At 41.1% G+C, this 16,361-nt stretch overlaps 1 protein-coding gene across 1 annotated transcript; it reads left to right on the top strand.

The window, feature by feature from the left end:
- The first annotated feature begins 191 nt into the window (after window positions 1-191).
- LOC311003260 (synaptic vesicle membrane protein VAT-1 homolog) lies at window positions 192-15,761 on the top strand. Its single transcript, XM_083994972.1, has 6 exons — window positions 192-735; window positions 6,948-7,155; window positions 9,257-9,427; window positions 9,579-9,668; window positions 10,313-10,551; window positions 12,931-15,761. The coding sequence occupies exons 1-6, from the start codon at window positions 340-342 to the stop codon at window positions 13,120-13,122; spliced, it is 1,296 nt and encodes a 431-aa protein (XP_083851098.1). The 5' UTR covers window positions 192-339; the 3' UTR covers window positions 13,123-15,761.
- Window positions 15,762-16,361: the final 600 nt, after the last annotated feature.

The following is a 16,361-nucleotide window of genomic DNA, read 5'->3' on the forward strand; positions in this document are numbered from 1 at the left end:
AATCATACTGAAACAAAGTAAGGGATGTAAATAACGTTTTGATTTGTTTTTAGTCAAAATTACTAAATCAAGCCTCAAGTCAAGAACTGAGGTGTTTTATTTTGAAAATCAAAACCGGAAACAGTATTTCATTGTGCCAGCCTTGACACTGGGCACTTGTTGAGTGCGGCTCTCACACAGGAAACCACGCAGTTCCAGAGTTATTTTGCAGAGGAGCTGGCAGACAGTCTGCACTGAGCAGCATCTCATTTGATGAGAGTTTTCAACAGGAAGGTTTCTTTTATTCTTCCTGTTGATCTGGACTGAAACCCCGCAGAGCGCTCATCTCCACTGCTCATCATGTCTGAAGAAGCTCCAACTCAGCAGCAGCAACCTGAGCAGGAGAAGCAGCCGGATGAAGCTCCAGCAGCAGCAGCTCCAGTAGCAGCAGCAGCAGCAGCTGCTGAGGGTCCGGGCAGCGGAGCAGCAGCCGGGGAGAAGCTGCTCTCCTGCCGGGCTCTGGTGCTCAGCGGCTTCGGCGGCTACGACAAGGTGAAGCTGCAGGTGAAGACGCAGAGCCAGCCGCAGCTGGCGCCGGGAGAGGTGCTGCTGCGCGTCAAGGCGTGCGGGCTCAACTTCGCCGAGCTGCTGGGCAGACAGGGGCTGTACGAGCTGCTGCCAGCCCCGCCGGTTACCATGGGGATGGAGGGCTCCGGGGTCATCGAGGCGGTCGGGGAGGATGTGAAAGACAGGAAAGTGAGTAAAGGCCCTCACGCATACCATAATACCCACTGTCATCATCCACATGTGCTGTGTGGAGCTGCTGGAGTTTTCACTCTGAAAGTCTTGTCTTTGGTTTGGACATCTGCTCCTAAATGCTCCTGCTCCCAATCTTTTCCAAACACTGAACCAGATTATTCCTCTCACTATTTCCTTGGTGGAAATTATAGAGAAGTCAAGAAAATCTGCAAAGTCTTGGAAAACTGAAGCCATAAATTACTCTTAAGACTCAGATTGAATAAAAAAGTTTAAATATGAGCATTATCCAAAAATGACATTTTTATTCCTTTCTGAGCCACTGACACTGACATTTTAGCCTTTTCCTTGGTGCAAATTTTGAAAATATCTGTGTGCACTGACTTGGATATTCAGGCTGAAAAAGTAGCTGTTCTTCGATGAATAAATAGCCTCCCTCTGTCCCACCCATTAATGTGCTGTAGCCTCCATATTTGAGGAAAAACTGTGTGGAAAGAGGCAGTCTCTCTGGAAAATGTTACATCCTGCCATTATGAATAGTTAGTGTTTGATTTACCGTGTGTCCTTGAAGTGTTTTTCCCTGGTACAAAGGCACATTTACTTGCAGCTTTGATAAGAGCTTCCCAAAGGCCAGGTTTTATGGAGTATATTAATTATTGAGTTGGATGAAAATGTAGAGAACATTTAGATGGTTTGTTTCTGTGTTTCCTTAAAATGTATATAGAACCTTGTTTAATGTCCGTTCTGCTTTTTGTGGCTCTGAGATGTAAGTACCTGTGTGAAGTGAACCTACCTGCATCCTGCAGTTTTTAGCACATTTCCACAGACACTGCAGAGCTGATCTCGATGACAAAGGCTGCACAGATTATTTGTGCTGCATTTATTTTCATGCAAGCATATACATGGTCTCATTGCACGACTCTGACATCTCAGCTTATCCACAAAAGCCTGCGGTGTTTGCAGGTTCAGGTGTGTTTGCTTCAAAAGCAGCAGGGTCTGCTAAACCTTCACTGTTGATCTTTAACTGGAGGTTGCTTACGCAGCCAGTGTGTGCACATTCATGCATAATATGGAGGATGGAAAACACCCACAGCTGAATGAGTAACAAGACTCTTCAGCTGTTTCACTGGGATAATAAGACGCACATTTATTTGCTTTTTATGGAAATCGGAGCAGCGGATGACTCCCAGGCCGAAGTTTAAGAGGAACTCTGATGTTTTTCCTCCGATTCTCCTCAGAATATCGTCGTTGTTTCAGAGCAAAGAAAAAACAATTTCCGTTGAGGAGCAGAAGAGAAGTCAATCAGTGATCTGCCATCCGCGCCAATGTTTTCAAGACAAATGAACCATTCAGTGAACTTTGCACAGTTTCATTATTGTGCATCCATCCCCCAGTTTGTGCCTCTCGCATCACAGAGTTATGCATCAGATTTTTCTGGAATACGTAAAGATCACTGAACAACACTTTCTGCTGTTCTGAAGGTATTTGCACAATCCTTTAAAAACCTACTGTGATCATCCTGGGTGGAAAAATATTCCACCTGTTGTTGGATGCTCAGTTTGCGCAGTGTAAACCAGAATTAAAGCTCTTCATCCTAATATTATCCTATAATATTGTTACAGCTCAATATTTTATATTTTCATTCAAAATAACACAGACGTTTTGTGTCTGTGCATGCAAAAAGTAAGGATTAATTTAGTCTAGTACATGCAATATATGTACATTCAAATAGTCCTTGATGATTTTGGAGGTATCTTCAGATCAGTGGTACTGTAATTCTTGGTGAATGATCTTCTTGTGTTTACTGTTTATAGATTTTAGAAAATTAAATCAGAAAAGAAACCGGAGCTTCATGCATCTCTTTCTAAGTCTTTCTAAAACCCCTCTCTGACCCCTGGTGTCATATGGAATTCCCTCCCCCTCCTCTTCTGCCTCTTACTACACTCGTATCCCACCCTCCTCTCATTCCTCCCTCCATCCATCGCTCCATTTTTGGAAAGCAAGAATCCTGTAGAGGGAGTGGTGCGTTCCTGCACCTCTTCTTTGGATGGAAGCAGCAAAACACAAGATACCACTAAACACCAGATAGAGCAGCGCAGGAAGCAGACTGGAATTAAGGGCACGGAGAAAGAATTTGAAATGTATGCAAACAAAGAGCAAAAAATGTTTAAGTGTGAGATAGAAGACCACTGTGTTTGGGTTAAGGTTAGAGTAAGAATCTGGGCGGAGCTGCAGGGGGAAACACACAGTAGTAACACACAGCAGCAGCAGCAGCAGCAGCAGCAGAGCAGAGCGTACCACAGAGTGAAGCCGCAGTGTTTTCAGAGACAAGTCAGTGAGGCTGCACATCAGCACATCAGGGTGTGGCTGCTATCATGAGATAGTTGTGAAGCAGATAGAGCCCATGTGTGAATGTGGGATCACATTCAAGTTTTAGATTTTCAGACCCTTGCTTCACCTCGTCACAGGAGAAGCTCTGTGATCACACCTCAGACACCTCAATAGATGAGCTTCTTTTGTTAAACCCCTCCCACTGGTTGCTCTAAACACACACACACACACACACACACACACACACACACACACACACACACACACACACACACACACACACACACACACCATCTGTTCTGTCAATAAGCTTGTTCATCAACTTGATGCTATATGAATAGACAACGTGTAGCAGCATGTGTTGTGTGTGAATTGAGATACTTGAGCTGGGCTGTTCTGCAGATTGAGATTTGGCCTAAAACTGAATATGAAATACATATTTAAAGATTAAACCAACTTCTTTCGGCTTGTGACTAAAACAAACACACATGTAGTGTGTAATCAGGGCCCAAGCAACTTTCATGAGTCTCTAGGTGCATTTCCTAATAGACCCTTCAAGATAAAAGAGTCAAATGATCGAATATTTGATCAATAAAGATAAGAAATATAGTTTTTTCCTGCCGTGTTTATTATCTCTCATGACCCCTCAGATTGTTCTTGGGAATTTAGGAACCACAGGACTGAACTATCTAATTGTATATAATTGATAAAGCTGGTAAAAATAAATTAATTAATTAAAAAAGCTCCAGTTTGACCAGATACAACAGTGAAACAGTGTTTACAGTAGGATTCTGCAGGGCTTTTACTTGTTGTGGAAATATTTGACACTGTGGTGCTGGTAGGAAAGAAGGAAGGAAAGGATCTGAGCACTTCTTCCAGCAGAGTCCAACTGCTTGTTTGAGGATTATGTAAAAAAACAAAAAACAAACCCAGAGCAACATGTTTGCTGTGGTTGCATTGATATCAACAGCAGGAAAACCTGTCACACTTGCTGTCATTAACTTTGCTATGACTGATTCAAGACTTCCTCGCTGTGCTGCTTTGAGCCCTATTTTAGTTTCCTTCAGATCAGATGTCCAGGAACTGAGCTCAGCCATTTTTGTACTGACTATCATGCGTTTTTGAGTTCATCCAGAGGGAGTTTGAAAGTGTTTCATAAGAGCAGAGGTTGAGAAACACTGTCAACCCCAAAAAAACAGACTCGTCATCTGGATGAGCAGTTGGTTAAACACAAAAGTGGAAGTGTTTAGAGTTATCTCTATGCAACAGACACACAGAAATGTGTTTGTGTGCATGTCTGTTTTGTATTTGTTTTTTATATCACATGGTTGTTTAAATCTGTCTATTGCCATGGGTTTGTGCAGCAGGAAGTGGGTGTGGCTCAGTGGAGCTCTTGAAGCTGTTTTAACAGGAAGCAGTGCAGCAGTCACAGTCAGATTAGACCTCTTTCCTGTGCCCTTCACTTTTTTGGCAACAGCAGTGATGCTTTAATGAGAACACATATCTGTTGAAGAGAGCAGCTCACAACGCACAGACAATTAAGCGAGGAAACATTAAGCAGAATAAATAATAATGATGCACTAATGTCATTAGTGCATGAATTGGGGATGAAGGTATCTCCTATTCTCTACTCGTCCTCTGTTGGGATGGAAGTGGATGTTAGAAAGCAGCAGTGTAATAACAGGTCTTTGTGTCATTCAAATATAGATACATGAGATGACTTCCTGCTTCCTGCCTTCTTGACCTCAATTTGTAAGTGGAAACAACGAACGGCCTCAGTGTTTCCAATTCTCAAGAGCAAAGTGGCACAAGAAACTGAGCTCAATTACTTCTTTCTCATGACTAATACGGTCTGCTTCTCTTCCCTCTGCAGCATTATAGAGTCAGTCTCTACCTCTAATGGTCATGCAGCTTGTTTTATCTTCTGTTTTGTCCAGGTTATGAGATCTGCCTTCACCTTAATGCAATAGATATGACTGCTGCTTTTGTTTTCTGCTTTCTGCTGAAGAAGTGAGCCCTCTGCAAAGAACTATAGGTGGATTATTGTATAAATAGATTGTTCACTGTTGGTTGGATTTACAGTAAATTGAACGCAACACACACACACACACACACACACACACACACACACACACACACACACACACACACACACACACACACACACACACACACACACACACACACACGGTTTGCAGAGGATGAATCCTAATGACAGTGCTAAACTATCACCCCCATTAAGTTTACATACTGGTACTTGGCTTTTTGATACTCCAAAGCTTCATTTGTACTTAGTGTTTAGTGTTAATTACTAACACACTGTACAAAGATGGAGATCATGGTAAACAACATTATACCTGTTGAGCTCAAATTCAAATTCAAAACAACTTTATTAATCCCACAGGGGGCAATTCATTTTGAGCAGCAGGTTGTCGTGGTTTGTATGGCCTACATGGCCCACAATAAATAGACAATAAATAAATAATCAGTACAACACACATCAGACAACAACAACAACACGAAGCTTGAAATGGGTATAGTATAAAATAAAAAATAAAAAAATAAAAAATAGAGAAACCTTATGAGGAATTTAAGAGTCTGAGTGCAGAGGGGACGAATGATTTAGAGAAGCGGTTCGTTTAGGAAGGGCATAACGGCGCCCTGAAGGCAACAGAGCGAATTCACCCGCAAGGACATGGCTCTGGGAGGCTAAAATGCTCTCTGCTTTTCTGAGAATTTGCTGGTTGCAAAAGGAACTTAAATCTCTTAGTTTTACTCCAGTAATCTTAGAGCAGGACTTGACAATGCTAGTCAGGCTGTTTCTGTCCTTGACTGAGAGACAGTGAAACCAACAAATGAACGAAAAACACATAAGGCTCTCAATAAATGATTGATAAAAACGACAGAGTATAACAGGCCCAACAGAGAAAGAATTTAGTGCTGCAGTGTGTCATCACTGTTAGTATCGTCCACCCCTGTGCTGATAGACCCTTTCCCTTGTGGTTTTTCAACATGGCCAACACCACATGTAAAGTTTTCTCCACGGTGGGCGACACAGTGGTAAAGTGGGTACAGGAGCTTTGTCGTATCTCAGCAAGAAGGTTCTGGGTTCGATTCTGGATGGACTTTGTATTTTCTGCCTGTGCTTGTGTGGGTTCACATGCTCATTAGTAGTGGTGGGAATCACCACAGGCCATGCAATACAATATTATAATGATTCATGATATTTGTGTGTTGTGTACGATATCATTGTGATGGTAGAAATACTCTAATATGCTGCAGTATATCGCTATTTATTAGCTTTTTTTCAACAGCAAATGATGTCTCCAAATGAAAATGTTGTTATCTGTTTTTTCTAAGATAGAAAGGAGAAGGGTTTCTAAGATAAACTTCTTAGTCTGTCCAGATCGATACTTGCTGTCCGTATCTCAACACAATGTCGGCATGCAAAGTATCATAAAACTATGCTGTATTGATCTTTTGCCCCTCCCGTACTCATTAGGTGGACTGGAGACTGTAAGGTGTGACAGCGGTGTGTGCGTTGTTCATCTCTATATGTCGCCCTGTGATGGACTGTTGAGTTGACCTGTCCAGGGTGTTCTCCTTTCTGGCCTTGTGTCAGCTGGGATTGGCTCCATGCATGAATAAGCAGTAGCTATAGACAATGGATGGACAGCTGCATGGTTGTAACATGTTTTGTAATGATCAGGTTGATTAGGAAATGAATGAATTTCTGCTTCTCTGAATTATTTATGACATCACTATAGCCATAAATCTCCTCAGTAACCCTCTCCCTCCTCCCTCCCTCCCTCCTCTCTCCCTCCCTCCCTCCCTCCCTCCCTCCCTCCTTCCTCCCTCCCTCCCTCCCTCCTCCTCCTCAGGTGGGAGACCGTGTCATTGCGTTGAACCGCAGCGGCATGTGGCAGGAAATGGTTGTTGTTCCCGCTGACCGCACCTTCCCCATGCCCGAGCAGATGAGCTTTGAGGAAGGTGCTGCTTTCCCCGTCAACTACATCACGGCCTACATGATGCTGTTTGAGATGGCCAACGTGAGACCGGGCAAGAGCGTTCTCATACACATGGCCGCAGGTAAAGAAAAAAAAAAATTCCAACAGGTCCCCCAAAATAAAATCACATACACTATGTCTGATGTGTGAACAACTTATGAAGTGCCATTGTCTCAATATGATTAGTGCTGGATAAAAAAGGGACAACTTGGTAACGTGGTGTTGATGCAAGTTGGGACAAAAGACAGTTGAAAAACCTAAACTTTTCTAATGATTGCTTCTCTCTGTTTTGTGGCTTCTTTGTTGCTATTTCTTCTATATGTTGTGGCACTTTGCAGTTGATAGGTCGTTTCAATCTTATTTAATCTAGATATATGCTGAAGAACCTGTGTCATTGGACGACAACTGTGAAAACTTAATAATTATTGAAGTCATTTATCTGGCAAAAATGCCTAAACATGAACAATGTGAACAATGTGAACATGTTCACAGAGAAATTGATCAAAGTTCTCGAACTCGGTCCACTCTGCTACTGTGTTGGGCAGACGGCCTCCCCCATGATTTAATTGTGTCAGTGTAATAAACCCAAACAAACATCCCCCCCCTCCGGTCTCCTGGGCAACAGGAGAAGATCCAGGTCTCTAATCACTCCCCTGGATGCAGCCGCATTTCTGTGCTGAAAAATCATCAGTGGAGAGACCACCATGGTCACAGGTGAGGATGGAGTGTGCAGACATGGTTGCCTCAGCAACGGCTGACCTTTCAAAAATCAAAAGGGGAGGAGGGGGTGGGGGGTGGGGGCTCCAGCACAGTAACAAGCAAACATGTCTCATTTCCGATGTGTATCCAGGGGTTTAAACAGCCAAGGGGATGGTAGCAGGACATTATTAGATATGAGATATGAGAAACCCATTATTATGACTTAAGCTTCAGCTTCAGCAAAATGTCCAATGGTGTTGAGTTTTACATCAAATCTGAATTAATCTTGGCCTATTTTAACAAGATATTTAAACCTGGCTTAAACAAAGGCTCTCAGATTTCAAAATAAAAGCCTTCTCTGTAGTCATGAGTTCATTTTTCCAGCACATAGAAAACTCTCATATGCAACAGGAGTGGGTGGGTCTTTGTGTTGTCTTTTACTCTAGAGTATAAAGCTTTAACAGATGCTGCGGTGAGTGAGGTGGCTCAGGATGTCAACCACTCGTAGTCCAACTGCACAGGTCAGCTATTGTCAGCATCCTTCACATCCACCATCACGGTCTAGTGCTCTTCTGTGTCCAACGCTCCAGTGTGGAGTGGGTGGTTTGTCAGCTGACCTGCATGAATCAGCCACATGAGGCCAGGGTGAAGAAGAGGGCAGCGAGGATTAGCGGTGATCCTGGTACAACCAGGCAGTCGTCATATTGGAAAAAGAAAAAAGAAAAAAATCTTTAGCTGTTTAATGCTGCAAGGCCTCGAAGACCAGACAGTGATGTTCACTGTTTCAGTGGTCTGTTCCTCACACCTCCAAGATGTCAATTCAACTCGACTTCCGCTTTTTAGAAATATGTCCCCTGTTTTATTTCCTCTTAAATAGCTTAAATGTTAAAAATATGACAGAAACATTTACTGTCTATTCTGTACCAGTAATCAATCTCTTTGATTCTGATTATTCTGGACCTGTTGTTTTTTGCAACCACATATCATGTATTATGAGATATTTCAATAATCAATACCTAATGATCTAATGAAATAAAATAGAAGGATTCAGTCATATGTATAATGTTATGTGGATAGCGACTGTATTCCTCTCTGTGGTTTGTTTGTGTGACAGTTTTCTGCTAAATGACATGGGAGATAAAATGGATGGAAGTTGTTCAAATCATTCATTGAAGGAATCTGAGTTGCTCAATGAACCACGATGACGATAGTGAAAAGGCTGGTTCACTCAGCCCGGGTATTTATTAGTGTAGGTGCTTATTAAATCAGGTGTGAGTCAGGCAGGAAGTAGCTGTGAGCTGGGCTCTGTGCTAACGCTGCACTTAAAGCTGCTCTCATTTCATTGTCTGATGATTAAATCACTGAGAGGGAATCACATTGACGCTCTGCTGCTGAAAGTGGAAAGAAAAAAGAAAAACACACACAGTCGCTACTGTTGCTGTTCTTCTCATTGTGTGTTTGTGCTGCTGTTGGCACATCTGTAGGTGGTGTGGGCATCGCTGCTACCCAGCTGTGTCAGACAGTGCAGGATGTGACTGTGTTTGGCACTGCATCCGCCTCCAAGCATGAGACCATCGCACAGGGTGGCGTAACTCACCCCATCGACTACCGCACCAAAGACTACGTGGAGGAAATCCGCAAAATCAGCCCAAAGGGTGAGAGAAGACACATGTAGTGCACACTGCACCGAACAAAAACCACAAATCCTCGACTTTCTTTCTTGATCTGTCTTTTGTTTCTTGTGTATTAAGCCGGGATAAAGACACATAAAAGCATGTCTTTCTATTTTATTGTGTCTCTCTGCAGGTGTCGACATCGTCCTCGACCCGCTCGGTGGCTCAGACACCCAGAAAGGCTTTAGTTTGTTGAAACCACTGGGAACTCTTATAGTCTTTGGTAAGACATTTGGAAACAGTTTGCCGTCATGTCTTTGTACCTTTTGGTTTGTTTGGACTGGAACGACTAAATAACCCTATCACAATCAGCTTATAGTCATTTGATATGAGAGTTGATACATTAACCAATATTGCTTTTATCCTTTTTTCCTCCCACAGTAGCTTGCTAATTTGTACAAATAAGTCACTGTAATGATGTCCCTGTCACACATTTAAAATCAGAGTCTAACAATCAGCTCAAAGCCAGAAACCAGAGACCCTCAGACTAAAGCTGTGTCCTGCCTGGATACTATGCACTAATTCTAACCAGGCTTTGAGTCTGCAGTTAATTCACACTTGAGTAGGAACTGCAGAAACATTTATGAGTCTCACGATGTTTCACAATGAAATAATATGGATGAGCTCCTCACAGCTGGAAAAATGAAAACAACTTTCTTTTGTTCTTTTGTTTTATTGGAAATCCAAGGTCACAGTTTCACTGACATGTTGTTTATTCTTTGCTAATTTGGCTCCAGTGTACACACATCTGGTAAGTGTCCATTAAAGAAACAACAATATCAAGAAAAAGGCAATTGCTGTACCAAAAAACGTATGATGATATAATCTACGACGTTTCCATTATCTTCTCTTCTCCTTGAATTCCAGGTGCGGCCAACTGTGTGACGGGCCAGAAGAAGAACCTGCTGGCCATGGCTAAGACCTGGTACAACCAGCTGTCCCTCAACACCTTGAAGCTGATGCAGGCCAACAAGGCCGTGTGTGGCTTCCACCTGGGCTACCTGGCTGACGAGGAGCTCATCTCCAGGACCATGTTGACGCTGCTGGAGCTCTACAGGCAGGGAAAGATCAAACCCCACATCGACTCCTGCTATCACTTTGAAGAGGTTAGTTTGGCCATGTTTTAGTGTAAATCACCAGATAACACTGTTTGGGCATCTAAGACTGCTGATCTCCTGTGTCTCTGTGGCTGTGGCCAGCTGCCACGTAGCTTAGCTTATTTTAGCGTAAAGACTGCAAACAGCTAGCTTCTACTCTACCAGTTTTCAATGGGAAATATTGACATTTTTATTCCACCACATGCATCTTTCATCTGTAGTTGCCACAGCAGGTTCAAATACCTGAATGCAAAACACATGAGGAATATATTAAAATGATGCTTTACTATGAACAAGACAACAGTAAACACAAGTACATGTAACACCGCTGAATAATCTACAAATTGGTTGATTTACAGTCGATTAAAAGACTAATCTGATCATCAAAATAGTCATAAATAAGCTCCTCCTCCAGAAACTCCTTGATTAATACTTGTTATAATTATATTATTATATAAAAGTGTAACAGCTGCACAGCCCATTTGTACCTTTACCTTTATTTCTTTGTATAGTATAGCCTACTTTTATACTTTTACATAAGTGATCATTTCAATGGAGGACTTTTACTTGTATTGGAGTATTTTACAGTTTTGTAATAATACTACAGGTCTGAATACTTCCTCCATCACTGTAAAAAAATATTCACAGACATGATAATGCAGTAAAACAGGAGCTCGCCCCACTGACAAAACTCATACTGACGTTTTCCTCTTTTCCACCATTCACGGTGCAAACCGCAGTCTCCCCCTCAGATGAGATGATACTTAAGGGTCGTTGCTAGGTGACGATCTTAATTGTTGCCGTGGCATCGACTCCTGGTGGGGAGTTTTTCTAGCTGGTTTCAAGGATAAGACACGAGTGTGATGCAAGACAATCCTGGCTGTGTGTCTGCAAGCAGGATCCAGACAATGACTGAGGCAGGAAATAATAGGGAGAGCAGATGATCTATGGCAGATACAGAGCAGCCATATCCATTGTTTTTATTTCATTATCCTTCCTCTGGATGACTCATCAGTCCTCAGTGTGTGTTCATGGAGTCACTGAAAAACTCCCCCAGTCAATACTGTCTTTTTAAAATTCATAGGCAGCAAGAATACATCACCTGGATATTCTGCTGTTATGGACTGATTGTATAGATTTACAAAAAAGAATATACTGTATCCCTGGTCTGGTTCCCATGGTATCAAGATGGTAAAAGTCTGTACAGAAACAAACATAACATATTGAATGACTAAAATCTTGAAAACCAATAATATTTATTGTAATAAAGTATGTAAATATTTGAGGAGTTTTTCTTGAAGGTACTCTGATTAGTGTTTTCATATTAAAGGAATAGTTCACCAAAAGATGAAATTCAGCCATTATTGACTCACCCTCATGTTGATGAATACTCCGGAGTTATTATTATTTATTCCTCAAAGTGCATCTGGAGACCCGGGAGTTGTAGTCCAACAAAATCCTTACTGTATATGAGAGTCAATAGTGCTCGACACAAAAACGTTCATAAAACTACACAAAAACCTTGTAATATTCCTCCACACTGCTCATCCGCTGCAATCCAAGTGTCCTGAAGAAGATATGGAGATAGTCCAGAGTTTACTGGAAACTACGTCATTTAGGACATTTTTACAGCCTAAACAGTCCTGTATTGCGCGCTGACATTCACACGCATGAACGTGAGTGTGCGCCCCAGGCAAATTCAATACAGGACTGTTGAGGCTGTAAAAATGTCCTAAATGACATAGTTTCCAGTAAACTCTGGACTATAACCCTTCAGGACACTTGGATTGCAGTGGACGAGCAGTGTGGAGGAATATTAAATAGTTTTTGTATAGTTTTATGGACGTTTTTGTGTCGGGCACTATTGACTCTCATAGAAGGATTTTGTTGGACTAGGAACCAGCCTCTCAGGTCTCCAGATGCACTTTGAGGAATAAAAAACTACTCCGGAGTATTCATCAGCATGAGGGTGAGTCAATAATGACTGAATTTCATTATTTGGTGAACTATTCCTTTAAGAATATATCGTATGATATTGTATAATGTAAACAAGCGCACTTTACTCAGCATTTTACTGTAACATCTTTTAGCTGACTGTTTTGGATCTACAACCTACATTTTCCACTGCTGATTCATTGTAATCTGCATCATTTCCAGCTCTTTGACAAATCAAATGCCAAAAGAAAGAAAAAAAAACACAGTCAGCTACTTGTGAAAGAAGGAACCATTAGCTAAAATGGACCGTCAGCTAATGCAGTAGCTTTAGTAGCTCAGTCATAAAAGGAAATTCTGCTCAGTTTCCGGACATTACAGTCGTTTAAACGGGAGATATCCTCTTGTTATTGGTGGACAATGACCTTTTTTTGTGCACATCCTGTCTTTCTTCAGGTAACTGATGCCATGAAGCGCATGCACGAACGTCAAAATATCGGGAAAGTCATCCTTCTTCCTGATCCCAAGAAGGAGGAAGAGAAGCCAACGTCCAACACTGAGCCGGGAGAGAACGAGGCAAAAACTAAAGCTGATGTCAGTGAGAAGAAAGAGGAGGCTACAGAGGAAGTTAAAGCAGAGAAGGATTGAGTAAGAGTGTTTATCTGAATGTGTGTTTTTTTTTTTAAAACACTTCCTCATGAGTTCCAATATTGTTAGGTAGTCAAAAAAAAAAGGAAAGAAAAAAAGCAAAATGCGCGATGCCATGAATCCTTTGTCAGTATTTTTAAATGTTTATAAAGTTGTGTTGTGCAATATGTCTATAGTGTGGTGTCTATGTTGGGAACGCTTGTGTTTTGAATAAAACATTACCAAAGGAATAATGTATTCTGATTACAGATGACAGCTCAACATTATGTAATACCTGCAACAACAGACCAGGGCCGGTATGTATGAACCCTTTGAGAGTGTGGTCTCATGTTCTGACTCATGAGGCAAAAACTTCTCATTTACAAGTGCAAACATTTATGCAAAATGAGATGACTAATATTGTTGCTTATATGGATAAAATTACTGCAGTATAATCTTTATTATTAATCTTTATTATACTGCAGCATGCAGAAGTAGACTTCGTATAATTGATGTCGCCAGTGTCAGAACTTGCTATTTGCAATATTATTAGTAGAATTTGAATGAGTCAAAGAGTAACCAATTTACAAGTTGTGTGTGTTTATACATAATCGGCTTAATTTTTTTCTGTATATCCAAAACAAAAATTAACAAAGGTTGACCTAAAGGTTCATATATTTAGATATGATATAATTCATATAAAACTGAAAAGAACCACAGTGATGTAAACATTTGAATATCTTGCAGAATTATTAATGTTTTCATCTTCTATAGTATTCTTACTCATAAGTAATTTTCTTCATTCATAAAACCGTGACAGATGTAACATCTGAAATGTTCTGTCACTGGCCGTATACATACTGACTCTGGTCTTGTTTTCATCAGACAATAGATTCTCTACTCTACATCACATTGCAAATCTGGTCATTTCACCTGAATGTAGTCAGAATGCATTACTCAGCTTTGGTCACTTCTTGGATCATGTGATCAGTTATTAATTTGATGTAGGTGATTAGTTACAGTAACAGATCACATTTTGTAATCTTCCCACTCAGATGTGTTTTATCAGTGGAAAAGTAGTAAGTAACAGCAGCAGTGAGCCAACAGATTGAGATCCACTACTGAAACATCTGTGAAGATGAGTGGAAGTGTGTTTTCCTCCTGTGATGAGTGTTGTTGGACAGTGGTCTTTGTGGGAAACGCCCAGGTCGCTATCTTACTGTACGTTTCTCACCTCTTTGTGCCAAACTGAAGCCTTTCACCGCCGCCATCAAGTCAACTGTGAATAACATTTAGCGGGACTCCCCCGCCTTGGCAGTCGCTCCTGAGTTTCCTTCCAAACAATGTCAGGCTGAACTTGAGCTAAAACTTGTTTGTGAAAGCAGGTTTTCTTCCCACGATTTCATCCCGTGGTTTTTTGTTTGTTTTTTTGCTGCTTTCTTGGGTTGCCTCTTCTAAATCAAAGTGAACAGTGCTAAGTTTACAGAACTGCAGTTCATAAGTGATTCCTCTTATTTTTTGTGTGAGGAAGAGGTTATAAAGGAAAAACTGAGGTCATTTCTTTTCTTTCATCTGCAACTTGTCCTTATCGTGCACTTTCTATCTCTGTGCAGCATTGAAGCTGCTACAGTTTATAGTCGAGGTTTATTAAGCCTCCATTTTAAATAGTGCTTATTTGAGGCTCAGTAATTCAGATGTTTTGTCCAGCTGTGGGTGTAATTCAATGCGGTGACGCAGAAGACGCTGCACAAGAGAGACTTTCCCCTCCATCCCCACCACCAGAGCAGCTCCCTCACATTCCTCTCTCCACCCTCTCTGTCCTGCTTTCTGTCGCTCTCACTCATCCCTCTCCCCCTCCAGCAAACTGTTTTCATTTCTAAACAACACTTATAACAAAGTTTCACATTTGAGACACTCTCTCTTTTTTTTCTTTTCCTTTTGGACACTTGGACAAGTATTGTTAAGTTTGGCCAGGTTTCCTCCTGGATGTGTGAACTAAGACCTGGTGTGGAGTTGGGAGTGGGAACTGGAGTCTGCTTCATTCCTTGTTGCAAATATTTATGTAGTGGTTATCGTACATGTCTGAGTGCAGTCACATGTAAACAGTCAGGGATGAAAGCGAGTACATTTTGCCTTTGTGCCAAACCGTGACCTTCAAGAATCTAAAAATGTGAGTCAAGTGTTTCACATACGAACCTGACAGAAGTACAGTATGCTGTAGCTGCCGTAGACGTGTGTTTCCTCGTGCAGAGAGGGACATCTAGTGGTGAAGTAAAAGCTGTGCCTTGTTAAATGTGAAACATCTTGAAACGTGCAGGTTTCCATCTACAGAAAGTAAAGCTGCTCACAGCTCAACAAAGTTTATACATGAAAATAACAGATTACTCTTGTTCCATAAAAGCCTTAATCCTCAAAGTAAAAATAAAATATTTGCTAATGTTAAAGAGATAATCAAATGTTTTACTTAAATATTTTTCAGCTTTTACAAAAAGTAACCATGTTATAAATGAGGTTGTGAACCAGAGTTGTGTTTATGCATTCACGATAAAACAATGTCACCTTAATTTTAATTTCTTTATTTCATTTTTATTCTCACTTTATGCACACATGCCTTGACCATCTGTGTTCATGTGGCACTAACCCGTCTGTATTATTAAAGTGTTACCACAGAGCTTCATCTGAGCTTGTGAATTCCTGAATTTCTTCCACAATGGGTTAAAATACAAAACAGTTCATGTAGTGATCCCTATGATTGAAGTACCACAGGTTACAGAACTATAATCACTGCTGAGATGCTGTTGATGCTCAATCAACAAAATGGAAGAACAGAGCCAAGAAAACAAACTGCAGCATAGTCAAAGTGACGTTTAACTTTACACCCTCCAATGAATTTGATCAGTTATATAAAAAAAACAGGAGCAAAAATCAGTTTGATTTGGTTTAATATAACAACCAGCAGGTGTCCTCCTTTTAGCAGAGCTTCAGTGACTGACAGCTGGAAGTTCATTTTTAAATAACTATCAACAATATGAAATGGATGATGGAAATGGAAAAGTTGTTAAACATCATTCGACTAAGCAACAGTTTTTTTTGTGGCTTTTCATGACCTGTTTCTCAGTTGTCATTGTCAGTATAAAAGTATGAAGCCTGTCTAGACGTATCTGAGAAGATAGAGTTTCTTTATCTGACCTGGACATGTCGGCTCACGAGTCTCATCACTTCCTGTTCTGCACGAACAGCTGACAAATCTCACTGAGTGA

Source organism: Trachurus trachurus (genome assembly GCF_905171665.1).
Source record: "Trachurus trachurus genome assembly, chromosome: 19".
Taxonomy (NCBI): domain Eukaryota; kingdom Metazoa; phylum Chordata; class Actinopteri; order Carangiformes; family Carangidae; genus Trachurus; species Trachurus trachurus.